The 19,763-nt window shown below is 47.6% G+C and overlaps 1 protein-coding gene across 1 annotated transcript; it reads right to left on the minus strand.

The window, feature by feature from the left end:
- Positions 1–5,932: 5,932 nt before the first annotated feature.
- Positions 5,933–18,661, minus strand: KLF15 (KLF transcription factor 15; the record flags this gene model as incomplete). The annotated part of the gene is given in 4 exon segments (XM_079540378.1): positions 5,933–6,101; positions 11,154–12,261; positions 18,493–18,508; positions 18,512–18,661. Coding segments are annotated over 4 exon segments (1,443 nt in total).
- Between the last annotated feature and the right edge of the window lie 1,102 nt (positions 18,662–19,763).

Consider the following 19,763-nt stretch of genomic DNA (forward strand, 5'->3'; position numbering starts at 1 on the left):
TGTTTCCATTCCTCCCTCCATTCCTTTCCAGGAAACTATAGGCCACTTTCCCCTTGATTTTCTCTGTCAGCTCATGAGCACAAGAAGAGTCACGCGACATGCAGTGGTGCAAGCAGGGTGAGAGCTGGCTTCCCCAGCAGTTCCTTGTCTCTCCTGTGTTTCACTCCTATTTTACCTAACAATTTGGCTCACAGAGATGTGAACGCTGCCCTCCGCCCCTGCTGGCCAGAGCCCTGCTGGATGTTGTTCTGCGCTGCAGGATGCTTGGATAGCAAGCTGGGGCTCAGCGAGACGCTGGCTAAGGCATGCACACTCCATAGCGCAGGACAGGGCAGCTGATGAAAGCTCTCTGCAGCAGAGTCTCCAAGGGCGAAGGGTTTCATCCAGCCTTAGCTATGCAGGAGACCGAGCACTATCAACGTTTTGAGACAGCTTGACCCCAAACCATTGAAAAAGTGGTGCTTGGGTAGGGAATGTGGTGAGAGCTGGAAAGGTGCTCCAGCTGTGGCTGGAGGAAGACCTGCAGAGTTGGCAGAGACATCAAAGCTCAGCCCTGTGAAATGCTGTGCAACTGGGTAGCTACAAACCCAGCAGTGTAGGAATATCAGACCAGAAAAGCCACCAAGTACCATCTCTGTAGCTGCATGAAAACACATGCAGTGTAAGCCAGAATATTCTTCACAACATCTATTTAGATTGGATTGGATTTAGATCTAGAGATTTAGAAATCTGGTGATTTAGATTGAATATAAGGAAGAAGTTTGTTTTTTTTTTTAAAGGACAGTGAGGTACTGGCACAGGCTGCCCAGAGAGGTGGTGGTGCCCTGTCCCTGCAGGCAGCCAAGGTCAGGCTGGACGGGCTCTGAGCTCCTGATGGAGCTGTGGCTGCCCCTGTTCATTGCAGGGGGGTTGGAGCAGATGGCCTTTAAGGTCCCTTCCAACTCAAACAATTTTGATTCTATTTCTATTTTTCACACATCGCACAGCAGAGCAAGCTGGAATAAAACTAAGGCCTATGGGATAAGGGACTGAGAGCAACAAAAGCACTGATGTCCCAGAAGGAACAAGCAAGGGAAGCCAAGGAACTTCTGGGATTGCAGTCTCTGCCGTAGCTGGAAATTCTTCCTTGAGTAAGCCATGCCAGTCACTGCCCTTGGTTTGCATTGAAATCAGTGGGAGCTGAGCATAGCTCATTCTTTAAAAGCAATGTCTCTGAATGACAAGAAAGCGCAGCATGGCAATTGCTGAACTGAATGAATAATGGGTTCCATAGGTGCTGTCAGAAGGGGAGAAGGAAGATCCCAGCTGTCTCCAAACAACTTTCTCTGCACACTGGCAGATCCTTGGTATTTCTCCCAGATGGGGAGTGCAGGTCCAAGCCAAGTGCCCATGGTACAGCATACCCAGGCTTACATAATCCTAGGGGCCCAGGGTAATAATTAACACTGGCTCATTGCCATTGACTTTATGCTTGAGTCACCTGGCTGTTTGGATCAAACGTACAGCAGCCATTTAGACAACGAGAAGGCTCCCAGTAAGAGGATTTAGGTAAAAACAACCCCATGGGAGGTTATGGAGCAGGGGCTGTTGCAAACATTTAATGTTACCAGAGGAGAGGGACACTTTTTAGGCAGATTTGCCTGGGTCAGTCCGAAGCGCAGCACACTGGCAAGCAAGCTCTCCCTCTTGCTACTTCCCTCTCCTTGGCACCTTTTCTAAAAGTGGACATTATCAATGCAGCCTGATTTTATCTCATGCCCCTTCTTTACCTTTCTTTGCTTATCTGATGTCTCACTTATGTGTCCTATCACTCTTAGCCTTCTGTAACCTGCTGTGTGCTACTGATATTTGGTCTGTGCCACTGTCTGGGGCAAAGGAGATTTGGGATGTCTTGGTTCTGTTCCCATTTCCCTCTGCTTTGCTTCATGGTCTCAGACATATCACTTCACTGCCCTCCGTTTAGCCAAAGGCCAAAGAAATCAGGTCACCTTACAGAAAGGTCACTTTACTCTCATTCCTTACACTTCTTACCTTCAGTGTGACCTTCTCAGACGATGGCTGCTCATAACACCGTTCCTCCACTGCTAGCTCTGAGTCTATAAACAGCCAAAAATTGCCAGTAAAAGCATTCAGAATTACACAGAGCACCCACAAGTGTTAGGAACCGCCTTTCAGTCACTGCATAAAAGCTATAACTCTGCACGTGCCCATTCATGCCTCCAGTTACAGATGCCTTAAGTCAGTGAGACTTAGCCATATGCATAATGGTGCCATGCTGTGCTTTACCATTCGGAGTTGCAAAAGCAAAGACATAACAAACCTTTCTATAGTTGTGGCACCAATGCACTCTAAATATTTATTTATCTTCAGGTGTGTAGGCAGTAATCAAGCTTAAAGCAATGCCATTTTTTTCATAAGTCAGCAAAACCCACAGCTAGGCCCAGGCAGGCCAGTAACTCCAAGTAAACTTCGTCTTTTTTGAAATTTTAGTATTTTTTTTTTGTGACAAACCTCTGAAAACATCATTAACTCTCATGCAGAACTAACTCTCACAGAAAAAACACCCTTCTCTTCTGAGCAAAATGTTGAAACTTTTGCTTAAATTTTCCTACAGGTAAGCCTTTAAAACTAGGGAAAGAAAACCAACAAACCACCACAAACTATACTCAGAAATTGTACTTAGAACAGAAGAGGGAAAAAAAAAAGAAGAAAGAAAGAAAAAGGAAGTGTTTCATGGACAGTATTCCAGGCTAAAACATAGCTTAGATCTTAAGATTTCTACACTGCTGTGCTCCAGCAGTGGGCATTTTGCACTACTCCACTTATGCTCTAAGCATTGCCTCTTGCAAAGAACAACTTCTGCCCCAAAGGCCTTGCAGGGTGGGTTGCCCAACATTACAGCAATATCAGAACTCCAGAGGAGATGGGGAGGAGACTGGTTAAAAGAAAGCAACTGTTTTAATGCATTCTGTTGGTAGGGTGAGAACAGAAGGGAATTGGTGATCCTCTTGGCACAGGTTTGCTAATTAAAGCAAGTAAGCAGTTAGAACACTTAAAACAGCTCTCCTTAGAAGTCTCGTCTTCAGGCTACATCTCAGGAGGTAAAAACACAATAGAGTGACCAGAGCTTGCTTTGCCACATCCCTCAGTCCTCTTGCTGGGCTCCTAGGGGTGCTCCAGGAGAAATAATCAAGATCTGGAGATCCCTGGCAGATCAGCTGGCATCTTGGCGGCTGTACTTCAGGGAGACACTTTCATCCTCAAATGCCCGTCAGTCTAAGAGTAAGCCTTGCTGGGAGATCTGGACCTGCTGCACTATTGCTCCCATGGATACTCAGATAACTTTACTGATTTCTTCTTCAAGTGAAGACTGAACACAGTACAAAGATGTCCCAGCTTGCAAACCACAAGAATCTCAATGTTGTGCCTGTGTTGTTCTGCACAGGAAGCAATGGTTGTTGCAGGACAGGGCATCTTCTCCTCAGTCTGAGGCATGCTCCATACTGCAGGTCCCAACACCACTCTTCCAGACGTAGGATTCGCAGCAAAGCCAACCAAAGCACCCTGGCACCTTTGCTGTGCCGAGCTGCTCTTTCACAATCCAATCCTGTGACTGCTGATCTTACTGCATGCTCCTTCCATCTAAGGATTATTCATAAATCAAGTCTCACAGTGTCACCGTGATGCATTCAATGTCACCATTTTACAAGAAAGGGAACTGAGGCACATGGCAATAGAGCCCTTTGCCCTGGGTCACACAGTGAGTCACCATCCCAGCCTCAAACAGACGGAAGCCCTCCTCCTTGACGCTAGCCACTAGAGCTTGAATTTCCTCAAAACCTCAAAACCTGCTTGCTCTGATTTATTAACCGCAGTCTGGCTGCAGCTGCAGACCTGCTCCACGGCCAGCAGAAACCATAGACGGCATTTGGGTCCCAGCGCTGCCAGGCGAGGTGTGAGGGCTCCGGCGAGACAGCTCGTGCCTCCCAGGAACTTCGGGATGAGAAAAACTGAAGGCAACTCGAGGTGTGCTCCGCCACCTCTCTGTTACCAGCACCTGAAAGGCTACATCCAGGTGAATCAAAATTTCCAGCACTAACATCTTGATTACGGAGCTGGTGACAAAGGAAATGGATGAATAATCATTTCAAAAAGGGATTTAAAATTTCCATTTTCATTTTATTGTCAAAGTATTTTTTATGAAGAACAAAAGAAAATATACAGAATTGTAACTTATGTACACTGGCTTTATAGGTATTTTTGTTTCCAATTTACACAAATTTTGATATGTTATTAAAAGATATTTTATATAGATATGCATCTATGTACAGTTTTATTTACATACATTCATAGGATGTGATATAAACCAGTCAATAGATGATAGTTCATTTATATTAATTTCTAGAGGACAAAAGGAATGCATTCGCCTTTGCTAGACCTGCTGTTCCTGCAGTGCGGGCTCCCGCTCTGCCTGGCGCTAGGATCGCAGCTTTGTATTTCCCATTTTGCCAACAAAAAGACAAACAGATGCCGTCTGCGAATGGAAAGGAAATGCAACATCCATTAAAAAATTGCTCCTAATTACTGAATTCTATTTTCTTCTATAGCTTCTTACAATTGCCAGAGTTCAAAAGGAAAAATGAAACAAGAAGAAACACAATCACTTGCCTGCTACAATCTGATCATTTGCTTAAATTCCCTTCTTAGCCAACTACCATACAAACTGATTTCTTTTGGCTGTTCTCACCCATTCACCCACCCCAGCTGTGTGGAGCTCTGACATGGCTGTTGGTAAGGAAAAGTTCAGCGCTGAAGCTCACCCTGGGACAGAAGATCTCCTTGTGTTTGCTCACCTGGTTGGCACCCAGTTTGGGTACTGGGGAAATGGAGCCTCAGCCCCAGCCAGTGAGGCATCAGGCTGAGTGGGCAGTGAGTTCTCAGTGCTCGCCAGGTGCAGAGCACAGTCGTTTGCAAGCAGCCTCCTGCTGCCTTACATATTAGACAACAGCTCTTCTGCTAAAGGCGGTGGATGCTTCAAGGCGAAGGAAAGCAGTTTCCTTCGATTTGTGGGCATCCTTTCACCCTCAATGGTAGCACAGGACAGGAAAAACATGAGCATGGGATGCAGTGAGTCACACCAAAAGGCCTCTGCGCCAAACCATTTCATCCAGCCTTTGGGTTTGTTTGGGGTACATCATAGCTTAAATATATATATATATATATATATGTATGTATGTATGTATATACATAAATATTTATATATAGCCCTAACCAAGGAAAAGGTAAATGCAAGCTGGAGAAATGAGAGCGGTGCAGAGGCACGTTCCAGTACTCGCATGTCTCGCCTCCCCCTCTCCCTGACTCCCACTGTTCCTCCTCCTATGGCCGGCCCCTACAAATCCTTGGCTCGGGCGACCCAAAAACAAAGGAGTTGTTTTCATTTCAAAAGGAATTTGCTGTTTCCAAACTGGACAAATAGAGCAGCTTAATAAAAACTCACAATGAATGGCCTGTACATGAGCAAAGCCCTCAGGAATGCCAGGGCTATAATTAACTAGCAGCAAGCAACTCTTACATTTTCCTGTGCAGCAGAAAACAGCTAAAAATAAAACACTGTAATTTCCAAAAGAAGCAGCAGCAAAGGAGGGAAAGATAGAGAGAAAGGAAAAAAAGCATCCTTAAAAAAAAAAAAAAAAAAAAAAAAAGGAGAAAAAAAAAAAAAAAAAAAAGGAAGAAACATCCCCCTCCCCTGACCCCAAAATATCTTCATTTTCAAATCATCTTTACAGGACACGGGATACTCGGACACGGTGGTATCAAGTAACAGCATTGACTGTTCTGTGAAGACAAATAAATTATCACTAGAAATGTAGTGAGCAAAGTGCTGTCATCGGCTGCTGTGGGACGGCTGCGGGAGGGGAGGTGGGAGCAGTCAGTTCACGGAGCGCACGGAGCGGCTGCTTCGCGGGAACCGATGCACCTTGACGTGTTTGGACAAGTGGTCGCTTCGAGCAAATTTCTTCTCGCAGACGGGACACTGGTAGGGTTTCACCCCTGAGTGAGAGCGCCGATGCCGAGACAGCTCATCTGACCTGGAGAACCTGCAACAGAAGAGAAGGCTTTTGAGACAAGTGAAGAAATATGGCCTCAAAACATCCCCTGGGGTCACTGGGAGACTCTTCTTGTGGAAAAGCCAAAATAAGCAAATTGAAAGGGACAGGACACACAACAGAACCACTCTGGTCCCAACCAGTGGCCAGCAGCGGTGATGGAAACATAAAATTAACCCACATAAACTCTGAACTTGGTGCAATGCATGGAGGCAATATTTGTTTGTAGAACACTTGCACAAAGCCCAGTAATAAGGGTAAATAATATGGGTACAGCTCAACTGAGACAGCTCTGCTCCTTATCCCCCTGCGAGTCCCCTTCAAAGACAGTCCCTCAGTCTCTCTCTTGGAAATCCAAGCACAGATCCTTCTCAGGCGGTGGGAAGAACCAGCATCCCTCAGGAGAGCTCTGCTCCAAGCTCCATCACCAGCATCACAGCAGATGCACGCTGAGATGGGCCCCAGATAATAGCCAGACACAGTTACACAGAAGCTATGCAGTTTATCAGATCCAGCCAAAAATCAGCCTTTGTACATGCTCCTGCTGGCTAAATAAAGAAGACTTAGTATGTCAGTACCAGAGATGGTCAGTGTTATTGCAGTTGAAATCCAGGTGGGCCCCAATGACCGTTAGCATCGATACTTCAGGAGCAAACTGAAGTCAAGATGGAGACTCTAATTCCCAAATTTACCTCCCAGAGTCATTTTAATTTTAGATGTTTCCCAATTTTCATCTGAACAGAAACATCCCCAATCAGCCATTGTGAATCCCACATTAGGCATTAATGAACTCAACTCAGCCAATCCTTTGGTCTCAGCAGCTGGCTCTTCGTCCAGTCTAGACATGACTGGGAAACATAGGGTTAATTAACAACGTCACACTAAAACAGCCTTGTCCAAATGGGTACAAAAAATTTGCTGCTTGACAAAGGGCAATTAAGATTTTTGTTGCCAGAACAGTAACAAAGAGCAGTACAGAAAGCGAGCTTGCAAGAAATGGTATCAGCTGTCTATTTACAATAAATAAATGAAGTCATGGGCACTAGTGGAATAAATGGGGGAAAGAACATGTAGAAAAAATGTGCCCTTCTGAAGCAAAATATCACATCATCAAGCGGGTGGGTACACTGTTTTTATGAAAGGGGAAAAACATGACTGCTGGGCTCCTATGAATAAGTCCTTCATGCAAAGAAAATAAGTTTCCACATAAAGGTTTTAATTAGCAGAGATCTCCTGCCATGAGCTGCAGAATGAGGTGCGGGCACTGGGAAAGGTTCCTTCCATTCCCACAGCACTTCAGACTAGCGCTGCTGCTCAGAGAGAGCCCTGTGAATGAAGATATTCCCCTGAGTGAGGCATAGAAAGGATGCATCCATCCAAGGGTTTTTCTGTGGGAAAATCCTTCACCTATTCTCTTGCTTTCTTTGCCTTGCCCTTGCTTTGATGTCCTCAAAGAGTCACAGGCGCCAAGAAGAGCAGCAGGCAGATGCTCTAATGGAGCCACCAATTCATTTCTTGCTGTCTCTGTGGGACTCGGCTAGGCAAGGAAGGGACCAGTTGCCCATGGTGGCAAGCACATCCAAGAAAAGAGGGAGCAGAGGGAGGAAATCTCCTTTGCATAGAGCTGTCCTCTTATATACCAACTTATCACCCTGAGGAGGAGTGAAACCAGATGTGACTGTGCTGCCTTGTCCCATGTCCTTGGCTGTTAAGGTCACCATCTGCAACACACACAGCTAATCCTGACAAGAGCTTCACAAGCACATTTCAGTGGGAAATGCATGGATAGTGAGGGAGAAATAGGTGCACAGAGGGAACAAGCGGCTCTGCTCCAACCCAGGGAGCTCAGATGAGTTCATCCGATAAAAATACTCGCTGCTTCATAACGATGTCCTTAGCTGAAAAGGCAGGAATGTTGCAATACTGTTCTCCAGCAGTCATGGAAAGATCAACTTACGGAGCCCACAGAAATAAACGTCAAGCTGTCAGTGTGTTGACGAAAAAACAACGCAAAGGTTAGGACAAGGAAGCCGGGAGATCTGGTGGCCTGGCTCCACAGCGACACGATATTTGCAGCACATTCTGGCACTGAAACCATCCCCAAAGATGCTGCACACAATCCCTGATGGAAAGCCAAATTCAAATGAAAACAAGGCACCCCCAAGGAAGACCTCAACTAGCCCAGCTTACTGCTTTTTGCAGGATTCCTCCTTTGAAAGAAAGGTAGAGGGAACTGGGCAATCCCACAGAAACTGGAAGTCTCCTTCATCCTTCTCTCTGGTGGTTACCTGTAACCACATCTCCCTTGGAGACCAATCTTGGAGCTCTGCTATGCATGGGACTTCCAGCCATGCAAGGACCCATGGCGCACAGGACATCAAGGTCAGTAGATTCAGTGGGAACTCCATGGTCCCAGCCATGGCCACCAGCCCCAAGGCTGCCACTGGTTGTGCCTCTGCCCTCTGGTGCAGAGTAGGCCCTGGATGCATCCTGAGCTGCTCCCAGCCCCTAAATCCTCACAAACAGGATGTCTCATGCAGAGTGGGTTGTGGGAAATGCTTCCAGATGAAGGATGTGCAGGACATTTGAACAGTATCGCCTAATCCCACAGCTTTTCATGCTGCTGCCCAGGGGAAGGACAGCGAGAGCTCTCCAGCTCCTGACATGGCAGAGCTGCTGGGCCATCCCGGCGTGCTGATGGAGCCACCTCAGGAGCAGAGAACCAGAGGCTGCCAAAGGCACAGGACACGGATCAGCACATGAGTACAGAGGAGTATGGAGCACGGTGGGTCACCTCCCCACCTCCTCCACTCGGCCAATCACACCCAGTGCCAAGATTCAGCCTCCTCGTTGGCTTTCCCACTGTCTCAGAGGCTGAGGAAGGGTCTGCAGTGCACACAGCCCTACCCTGGTGTATGCAGCTTCCTCACAGCAGCATCGCCCAGCGAGCAGGGTGAGATTCAGTCCCCCCCATGTAGCAACACTTTGTTGTGTTTTGAAATGACCATCTTCAGTGAGCTCACATCTCAAGTGTCTTCAGTGAAGAATAAATACACAAGCACAAGAATGTGGGGAAAGGGGGAGGAAGCAGAGCCCAGCAGTGCTTTAGTGTTTAAATTCATTCAAGATGATCTAAAACCGGGGGAGGACAGAGGATGTGGATGCTTTGACGTAAGTCATGTGGGACACTGACTGCACTTCTGGAAAAGGCAACAATTCTGTACTGATGGAAGGGGCTGAGCAATTCAGCACTCAGCAGGGTCTGACGTGGGAGCAGGGTGCACGGAGCCCTTCTGGGCTGCTCACCTGGAAGTATGCAAGTACGGTCACTAGCCTCAGGGTCCCCAACAACACATCCCATGCCTTAACCCCTGCAGCATCTGGCTGCAATGCTCAGCCTCCACCTGTCCTCGCCCTACATGCTTCCCTGCAGCTCTGCAGCCTGGAAAATGCCTTCTCTATAGAAAAACAGTGCTAGAGCAGGTCACCCAGAGGCAACACTTCACACTCCTGATCCTGAGCCACAGAAGTCACAGGAAGCACTGCTGTAAATCTCAGCATGGACCAGATCCAAACCTCACGTGCTACATGCATTTGCCACAGAAACGGGATTTTTGTACAGGGAAAGCCAACACAAGACCCAGGGGCAGGATGAGTATCGCTGTCTGCAGTATGCACACTCACAACAAAATAAACGTGTGACAGGCCAGGGGCAAAGTGCCTGTGCCTGGTGGGACCAGTGGGCTGAACAACACGATGTTGCTTTCAGCACATCCTGAGCAGCCGCTGAGCCCTCCGCTGTGCCACACCACTCACATGCACGGAAAGAAAATCCCCACCCATCTGCAGAGCCACACAAATTGAAATATGTATATAATAAACAAAGAAATGAATTTAATCGAATCATCTAGGAGGCAAACTTCAAATTTGGGCCAGTTTGGGAACAGAGGATTCTGCCACATTCTGACCTTTTCCCTCCGTCCAATTCTGCCATTTCTAACTGCTGCCTTGTCTCACAAAATTGCATTTTTCCTCACAGCTTCTCCTGTTACTTTTTACCTCGTCTGTTGCCCACGATCACCACCTATTTCTTCACTAGCCATTGCTCACTGGAGCTCTGAAGGATATTCTTTGGAAGAAATCTGGTTTAAGTTAATACAAGGGAGTTAAGGCTATGTTTTGCTCCCATCATCAGTCGTGGTGCTTTTTATTAACACTTGCCAGCAGGCAGACTATTGGACACAGGGCACAGCTAATTGGAAGGAGAGACAGAGGCCTCCATCAAAGTCTCTGGTAAGAAATTCAACTTTTCTTCTTTAATTTTTTCAACTAGTTTTAATAAAAAAAAAATTAGAGATTGCCTCTACAAAACACTTTGCTCAATCAAACCTGCAATCTTCCATTCAATTCCATCTTAGCCTTCTGGGGATGCTGTTACATCTGACAGTTTTTTGCAACTTTGAGCAGCACCCACGCGTTTTTCTCAATCAGTGCAGAGAATAAAACCCAGAGAGCCTGGAGTGCCACTGCCAGCACTTGCAGAAGGCGTGGGATGGAGCATGTTTTCTACAAAACTGCACAGAATGCTGCTTTTCTTAACCATACTCACTTAGTACAGCTCTTCACCAACCATGTTTAGCCCTGTGCAGCCCTGATTCACACCGTGATTCTGCCCTAAAGCACCCTGCTCATTTGGTACCAGCTGAGCATCTGCAGCTGCCGTGTTGCAACCAGGCTATCATGAGTGCAAGGTACTGCCTGCAGTTACAAGCTTAATCTGACCATCTTAGTACAAAATACAGTTATAATAGGCTTTTTCTTTTCTTTTTTTAAAAAGACGCTCATCCAACTAGTGGCAGCAGGGGATGTTCTGCCATTTAATATATCAAGTCCATTGGATTACCCAACAGGAAGAAAAGATCTTAATTCTCAAGCAAACTGAGCCAGCTTTGGGAACAGAAATTGTTTATAAATGAGAGTGCAAACCTATTTGTTCAGCAAGTTAGAGAGGGGGATGAGACACTGCTGTGCCCTGATACTAACCTCCATCCGCAACCTGGCCACGTGCAAGCAAAAGGCTTTTCTCCCGTATGCCTCCTCAGGTGGGCTTTCAAATGGCTGCTTTTCGTGTACATCTTGGTACAACCAGGGAAAGAACATTTGTGCATTTTAATGAGTTCTGCTGCAGGGTTCTTTTGAAATTTCTGACCCATGATGATTCCCGTCTGACCCTGGATCATGCCTCCTGGCCCAATTGGCTTGGCAGCGATGGGGACGGGAGCAATGCGGACAAATTTAGAGGGCAAGTTCAAATTGGATGACTGAACTATCTGGGGCACAAGGGCAAACGTCTGTCCTTGGATGTTGACTAGGAGCTGTGCAATTTTAATGTTCTCCTGTGCTGGTCCTTGGGAGCCAGGGCTCGTGGTGGACTCCTGTTTGATCTGTACAGGCTGAATTTGGAGCATAACCGGTATGCCATTCTCCAGGGACACTCCTCCATTTGAAGCTTGGCCACCTTCCGTCGAGCTGTTCAACTGTTCATTTTTACTCTCTTTTAAAGTAGCACTGGGTAACATATGGTCTTTTTGCTGTAGCGAAGCAACAGAAACTTGGCTGCAAGCTCTCAAGTCCTTGGTCTCACTTTTAGGTCTTTCTTTGAGCTCCAGCTCCATGTTTTCTTCCAGAAATTCCTCAATTTCCTCAAGCGTGGGCTGAAATGGTCCAGAGTCTTCCATATCCACAGAGAATTCAGGCAACCTAAAATACTCCTCTTTCACTATGGGCTGAAGTCTCCTTTTGTCCCACCATGACACAGCGGTGTTCCCCAAAGATGCCTGGGACAGCAAGTAGTCTAAGATGCTGTCCTGACTCTCTGCACTGGATGTGCTTCCATAGCTGGAGCTGAGAACCTGGGATTCCGGGCTGGAACAAGAACAAAAGCTGGACGAGTCGCTGTCATCTTCTGAGAGAGGAGAGGGCAGCATTTGGTAGGATCTCACCCCTGCTGTCATGTCCCTAAAGTATCCCAGAGAAGACCTTGTAGATGAAAAGGATTCATCAGTAGGCACCAGGTGATCCACCATTCCTGGGCGAGCTCTTACAGGTATCCCAGCAGCATATACCACGCAGCGAAGGTTCAGGTGAGAGCCTGGGTGCAAGGAAACAAACCACCAGCAGTCAGAAGTCAGTTTAATTATTCACCTCCATGAACTAAACCTCACAAAGCCCTCCAGCTTGCAGGAAAGTCCAAAGCACTCAGCCTCACCATGCACATGCTGCTGCACGCTTTGCTACGTCTGTGCCACCCCTAAAGGACTGCCAGGGCTGAACCGTTCTGCAGGATTGCACCACGTATTTACAAAAGAATTCTTTCAGAAATCATTTCACAACTGCATGTGCTTCAGATTTACAGCTCCCTTCCAGAATATTACTGCCAAAAGGAAATAAATTATGGGCTCTCACCTAGCAGTGAAGCCAAGAGCCAAAGAAGGGAAGGGGAGAAGAAAAGAAAAAAAAAAATTATTGAAATTTTTACCACCCCAAAAAAACAGAAAAACAAACAAACAAAAAAAGAATTTTATTGCTGGGGTCCATAAAATGCAAATCCTTCCCTCATCTTGTAGCTTTCCATCAACCTTATTTTTAACTTCCTCCGTTCCACAAATACAGGCTAATCAGCGTAATGCAGGGATCAATCTGTCAGGAGCCAAAAATATTTACTGTGCTTCAGCATTCACTAGGCGGATTTTCCCTTCCAGATGTAATGAATCAGTGTGCCAACGTCATCATCACCTGCACTGCCCTTAACAAGGTTGGCACAGCGCTGAGCTAATTACCGTGGCCAGCTGCCGGCTGCCTGCACCCCATCCTTCACATCCCATCCCTTTGGGTACGGAGATCCTGGTAACCCAACCCTTGTGCTGGGTGCTGAACTGGGAGGGCAGGAGTGGTCCCAGTTCTCCCTGCAAAAGTGGGATCTTATGGGACTGCACTGAGCCCCAACCCCACGGCACCCACACAGGCAGCACCACAGCGTGCCGACAGATGGGCACGTCCCACAGTCTCCCAGTCAAGCTAAACAAAAGGTTATTGGGAAGCAGGGAAGGCAGAAGGGGTATCTGTGGCTCTGTTGTCTTTTTTTCTTTCCTGCTTCCCAGGGAAAAGAAAGAAGTTTCTTACGGGCTGGAGCCTGTGCCCCTCGCAGTGACCGCGTCCCCCCGCACGGAGCGCACAGTGGCCCTCAGTCATCGGCTGAAGGTGACTGATTGAAAGCAGAGCCCTACGTGTGCATAATAAAACAACTCTTTCTGGGGAAGGCATGCGGCGGGCAGAGATAGAAGTCATTTGATCAGCCTATGAGGGGTGCGTGTGTGAATTAGGAGGCATGTGACCAGCGTGAAGGAAATGCCACTCAGGCTTGTTACACGCTGTCATTTTCCACAGGCTCTGCCGCTGCATTTTGGACGCTTTGCCATGAATAGTCAATAGCTCTGTGCAGGGACAAGAGCCTTCCTGCTGCTACTGAAGCCCCAGCTCCAAGATTTGCCCATCCTTGCCTCCTCTGGGGAAAAATGAAAAGCCGTATGTGTGCTCAGCAGCGAACGTGGCACACAGCACCCTCAGAGACCTCCATCCCACTGACAGCATCTATTCATATTTTGCAGGAAATAGGGGGGAAAAAAAAGCCTCATTTCTTAAAGACACAGCTTCCTCCTCCATCCACACAGGGAGGCTGAAAGAGCTTAGAAGCGAGCCCGCGTGTTCCCCTGGTTTGTGCAGCTCCGAACGCTCACATGTGCTGAGCGCGAGGAAGTTCACACAGAGGTTAGCGGCTCAGCCTATAACCATATCCTATAGTAAAAGTGAAGAGCCAGAAGAGCTGAAATTTGACACATGGCTCAAAGAACCAACAACAAACTGAACACTGCTGGAGGAACTCTCCACCCGGACTGCAGCAGAGCGGTGCTGAGAGCACACTGTGTTTTTTCTAAGAAACACTGGCGCGCTCTGAGGTTTCCTGGCAAGGTTTCCTTTTGCAAAAGGAAAAAGCTCAGGTTTTCTTTAAATGCCTGCAAGAGGCAGGAAGCCACGTATCAGCACAGCCCTAAACACGGGGAATAGAACTAAACCCTGGTGTGAATGAGGGCTGAAAAGAAGGAATGCCAACGGGAGCAATGAGCAGCAGAGCTGGCAGGGGACAGTCTGTGTGCGCAGTGCCACCTGCGTCTCATGAGGACGGGGACTGTCAGGATGAACACATCATGCACAGCACACACCGGGGCTGCGTTCCACACTCCCAAAGCTCATGCAGCAGCCAAGCGGATTTTGGGGAATGCCTGGAATGCAGGATCGAGCCCAAGCTATATTTTATCCTAAAGGCCAAGCCAACAACCGAAGGCTTTCATCCCTGCTTCGTCCGAAGTCTCAGCCAAAATCAGGAGCTTCAAAAACAAAAACAAAACGCCAGGGCTACGCGAGCGATGAGAACGAATGATGGTGTTTACATAAAGCACCTCCATCCCTGACAGCAATGTGAGCACAGGCAGCTCAGCACGGGGCAGCAGCTGCTCAACTATGCAGCACCACAGCCGCCTTCGGAGAGGTCCAAAGTGATAGGATGGCCCCCGTGCCAAAAACATGTTGTTCTGCTGAGATGTGTCCATCTAACCACCGGCTTAAAGAGCAAAATAATAATAAAGGGAGTGAGAGGGTACATTCTGTCTCACAATGACACCAAATGTTAAGCCCTGGGAATTTGCTGAGAGCTGGGGACTGTTTCCCAGTTTGTCACTTCTGGACTGTCAGCCCAGCACTGCTGATAACACAGCGCTACGTGGGCTCAGATACACTGACACTCATCTGCTATGTGTGTTGCTGCAGCTCTTTCAAGTTTAGGACTGATCCCTGCAGGATTTACCCTTGCTCCATAGGTTGTAAATCAGTGCAGGCTGCCTCCTGCCACGAAGTGAGCAGTGAATTTCTAAGATATTAAAATGGAAGTCAAAGGAAAAAAAAAAAAAATATATATATATATATATATATATATATATATATATATATATAGATGGAAGTGAATAAAATAATAATCAAAATGAGAAGCCAAGAGCCAGAGAGCCCATCTGCTGCCAGCCCTGCTGCAAGGTGGCTGCACAGCTCATCGGACACTAGGGCACAACAGCACTATTTAGGGGCCTCCCTGCCTTTTTCCAACCCCACTGCTTTTGGGAAACCTCAAAACCCTCCCCAAGTCCCTATTTTCTTTCGACCACCCCTTTCACATCCAAACTTTGGCTTCCACACAAGGCAGCTGGCAGTGCCACCCCCCCCCCCCACACACACACACACCAAGTCCCCAAAACAACACATGCTAACATGGGGGGCCAGGGGGGCACATCTCACACTCCAACACCAGCACAGCCACATCTCCACCACTGCAAAGCATGTGGTTCATTGTTTTTTTAGTGGGTTATTGGTTATGCTTGTGTCTGGGTGTTTTTTTCTTTCTTTTTTTTTTTTTTTTGGGGGGGGGGGGGGGGAAGAGGGGGGGGGTTGTTCAGTTGTTTATTTATTAGTTTTCCCTATTTTTAATATATTATTTTTCCTCTCTCCCCCTCCTCAAGCTGTTTTTTCCCACCGCTGGAAAATGTGACCTTCCCGGACAGGCAGCCCCTCGCAGCCCCCCCCCAACGCCCCACGGCGGTACCGGGGGTTCCTCTGCCGGACCGCGCACCCCTCGCACGCCCTTACCTGAACTTCTCCGCCAGCCGGCCTTCGGGGATTGCGGGGGGGGGGGATAGGGGAGAGATGGGGGGGCGGGGGGGAGAGAGGAGAGACGGGAGAAAACGCCGAGAATTCAAAAACAGCGTTGAAAACGCCAAACGCGATACCACAACGATTAACGAACAAATAAATAAATAAATAAATAGATTTTAAACCCGGAGAATCGAAAAACGGCCAAAAAATAAAATAAAATAAAATAAAAAAAATAATAATTAAAAACAAAAAATAATAATCAACCACCTAACCGCCAAACGGCTGGGAAAAAAATAAAAAATAAAAAATAAAAAATAAAAAAAACAAAAAAACCCGCACAACTAAACCGAGGAACGAAGAAGACAGAAGACCCCCCCCTCCGGTCCCAACAGTGCGGCGGGACGCGGAGCGGAGCGGGCGCAGCTCCCCCGGGAGGCGGCGCGCGGTGCGGCGCGGCCCCGCGGCGTAGTACTATAAACCCTCCGGCACGGCGCCGGCGGCCGCGGGGGGGCCGGGGAGAGGCTCGACCGCGTCCGCAGCCCCCATTGGCCCCGCAGCTCCGGGGGCCGGCCCATGTTCAGCCTCAATGGGAGCCGCGCATCGCACGGCCCGGCCCCCGGGGCAGGCGGTTCGCGGCCACGTGCGGATCCCCGCGGGTGTGCGAGTCCCGGGCTGTGCAAGGCTCGGGGGTGTGCAGGACCCCGGTTCTTCTCCTGCCCGTGGGAAATCGCTGCTGGCTTCTCCCCTGGCATTATTACAGTTGGTTTAATGTACGCATATAAGGAACTAGTTTTATATGTGCACAGTATTGTTTGTGTATCTGTATACACATATATATGCACAAACATATATATACAACACATATGTATATATACACACACATATGTGCAAACATATGTATATATACACACACATATATGCAAACATATTGTCATACATATGTATATACAATATGTATGTGTATATATATACATATATATACACACAATACTGTGTATGTGCATTGTCTACACACATGTATGTATATACACTAGTTATATATATATATGTGCGTGGATATAAAATCATAGAGCGGCATAAAGATCATCCCATTCACACAGCATCACACAGAATCATAGAATCACCAAGGATAGAAAAGATCTCCAAGATCATCTGGTCCAACCATCCATCACCAGTATCACCCACTAAACCACATCCCTCAGTACATCTAAATGTTTCTTTACACCTCCACCACCTCCCTGTGCAGCCTGTACCAGCACCTGACCACTTTTTCAGAGGACGAAATTTTCCTAATATCCAACCTGAACCTCCCCAGGAGCAGCTTAAGGCCATTACCTTGTTTTATCACTATTAACAGGGAGCAGAGGCCGACTCCTGCCTTGCTACAACCTCCTTTCAGTAGAGAGCAATGAGATTTCCCCTGAGCCTCCTCCACACTGAACCATCCCAGCTCCCTCAGCCGCTCCCCATCAGACTTGTGCTCCAGACCCCTCACAGCCCCGTTGCCCTTCCCTGAACACATTCCAGGACCTCGATGTCCTTCTTGTACTGAGTGAACCCCTCAGTAGTCAACTGAACATAGTACTCAATCCCAATCCCTCTGCAATGGACACACTATTTATATATGTTATATACACATTTCTAAGTTACATGTCGTACATATGTGGGCTCAAACACGCCACCATTCATTCGCTGTGTCTGTTGCTGCAGCTCTTGCTTGTTTAGGACCAATCTCTTCAGGGTTTTCTCCTGTTCAGTGGAAGATTTTAAATCAGTTCATCGGTGGTTTTTCAAGTTCCGTTTATATGTTTCCAACCCTGGAAAGGCCCAGGCCAGGCTACCAGAAGACAGCCTCATGGCAGCAAACCTGTACAACTTTCTGAGATCCCCATTAGGAAAAAATAGGATATTAGGAACAATTTCTTCTCTGAAGGAGTTGAGATGCACTGGCAGAGGCTGCCCAGGGAGGTGGTGGAGTCACCGTCCCTGTAGGTGTTCAAGAAATGTGGAGATGCGGCACTGAGGGATGTGGTTATGGGCATGGTGGTGGCGGGTTGGGGTTGGACTTGGACATCTTAGAGGTCTTTTCCAGCCTTAACAGTTCTATGATTCTGCTGCTCCAGGACGATGGGCTTTGGAGATGACTTGACGGTGCCCGGGCAGCCCCCATGGCTGCAGACCTAGGGAGCAACAGAAGCTGGGCTGGGTGGGGGAAGGAAGCCCTGGGGGGTCACAGAAATGGTTTGTAAGGGGTACTGAGGGATGGGAGGGCTTTGTGCCTTCTCTTCCCCCCGGGGAAGTGAAGTTTAGCTTGATGCAATGCAAAGGCATTAGATTGAGAAATTCTGATACAGCTAAAATCCCAGACCCTTAAGATTGAGCTTATTGGAATGAGAACTGCTTGCTTGTTCAGACAGGGAATTACCTTAGAATGTTTAGTACCATGGAAACAAACAAAATTTACAACCTTCATTTTACTATTATGACCTAAATATGCATTGGGACACATTAGAGGTCTAAATTTTGGACAACTTCTTTAGATTTAAGTTCCAGTAAATTCCAGCTTTCTACTTCAGAAGAGGGAGGAAAATCACATATTTACTCACGTGCAAGTAAAACAGTGCACGCCCCAGTTCTGCTTTTCAAGCTGCTTTCACTTCACGAGGCCAAATCCTTTCCATTTCCCCACCAGCACCATGCAGGGCTGGCTGCATTCTGTTGTTACACAAAAGCTGAAGTGTGCAGAGGGCTCTGGCAGACCCAGATGCGTGCAGCTGCTGAGATGAGATGTCCATCCGCCTTTCCTTGTGCCAGTGTACAGCACGCAGAGGCAGTGGAGGGACCCGTGGCTTTACCTGCTATGGACGAGTCACTTTGAGGGATGGCTTGAAACCTGTTAAACCAGGTAACAAACTGGTGAGGCTGAGCCCAACTGTGCTGGTTCATAGGATGAGTAACTTCAGCCACAGTGCAGAACCCTGCAGAGCACTGTATCCATTTAATACTAGGCAATAGCAATCATTAGGAAGCAAAATGCAATGGAAATGAGCACACATGTAACTAGGGGTTCTGTAGTTCTCCAAGATTTTCCTGGGGAAAAAAAAATATGCATGTAGGCAACACACAGGGAAAATGAGTCCCCAGCATCCGGGATGAGCCTCTGACTTGAGCTTGCTTGTGCACTGTGTGACACGTTCTGGATGCATCAACATTCTTACACGTGTGCAGGTGCCCTCTGCCACACGCATGGGATTTGCTGTGCTGGGAAACTCCAGGAAAGTCCTTGCGCATCTGTGTGGTGCCTATGGGACCTCTGGGTGTTCAGCAGTCTTGCAGATGTTCCTGTTCTGACCAGGCTACTGGGCAGCAGGACATCCTGGACAAACATCCAAAGTCCGCTTTTTCTGCCCAGGCATAAATTCTAGACAGACAAAGGACACGCTGAAACCAAACAAATACAATATACGACAGCATGAGTTCTGAGGTTTAATTTCAGCATAAAGAATTTCACTCCTGTGCAAACTCACTACAGTGCAACAGAAAATATTGAGAAAAAATGCTCAAGTTGGTGTTGCTTGGAGCCCAGATCTGAGGTCATCCTTTGTGGAGGATGTCCACAGCTTCATCCTCTACAGCACCTTTTCTGAGCTGAGATTTTATCTGAGGAGTTTTCTTTCCCAGGATGATCACACTGAGGTTGTCGTGTGGCCTCAACCCACAGCCATGGTTCTGGGGTCCATAGATGCACATTTGGGCGTAAACCAAAGTTGAGATTTACATGTGACAATGGCAATGCCATGCACCTCTCAAGTTGTGAACTGATCTTTTGACCGATTCCTTGAAGCCCCATGACAGTGAAAGCAATTGGCACATAGCTGAGCTTTGCTCTTGGTGTCG

This window comes from Tetrao urogallus, assembly GCF_951394365.1.
Source record: "Tetrao urogallus genome assembly, chromosome: 10".
In the NCBI taxonomy this organism is placed as follows: domain Eukaryota; kingdom Metazoa; phylum Chordata; class Aves; order Galliformes; family Phasianidae; genus Tetrao; species Tetrao urogallus.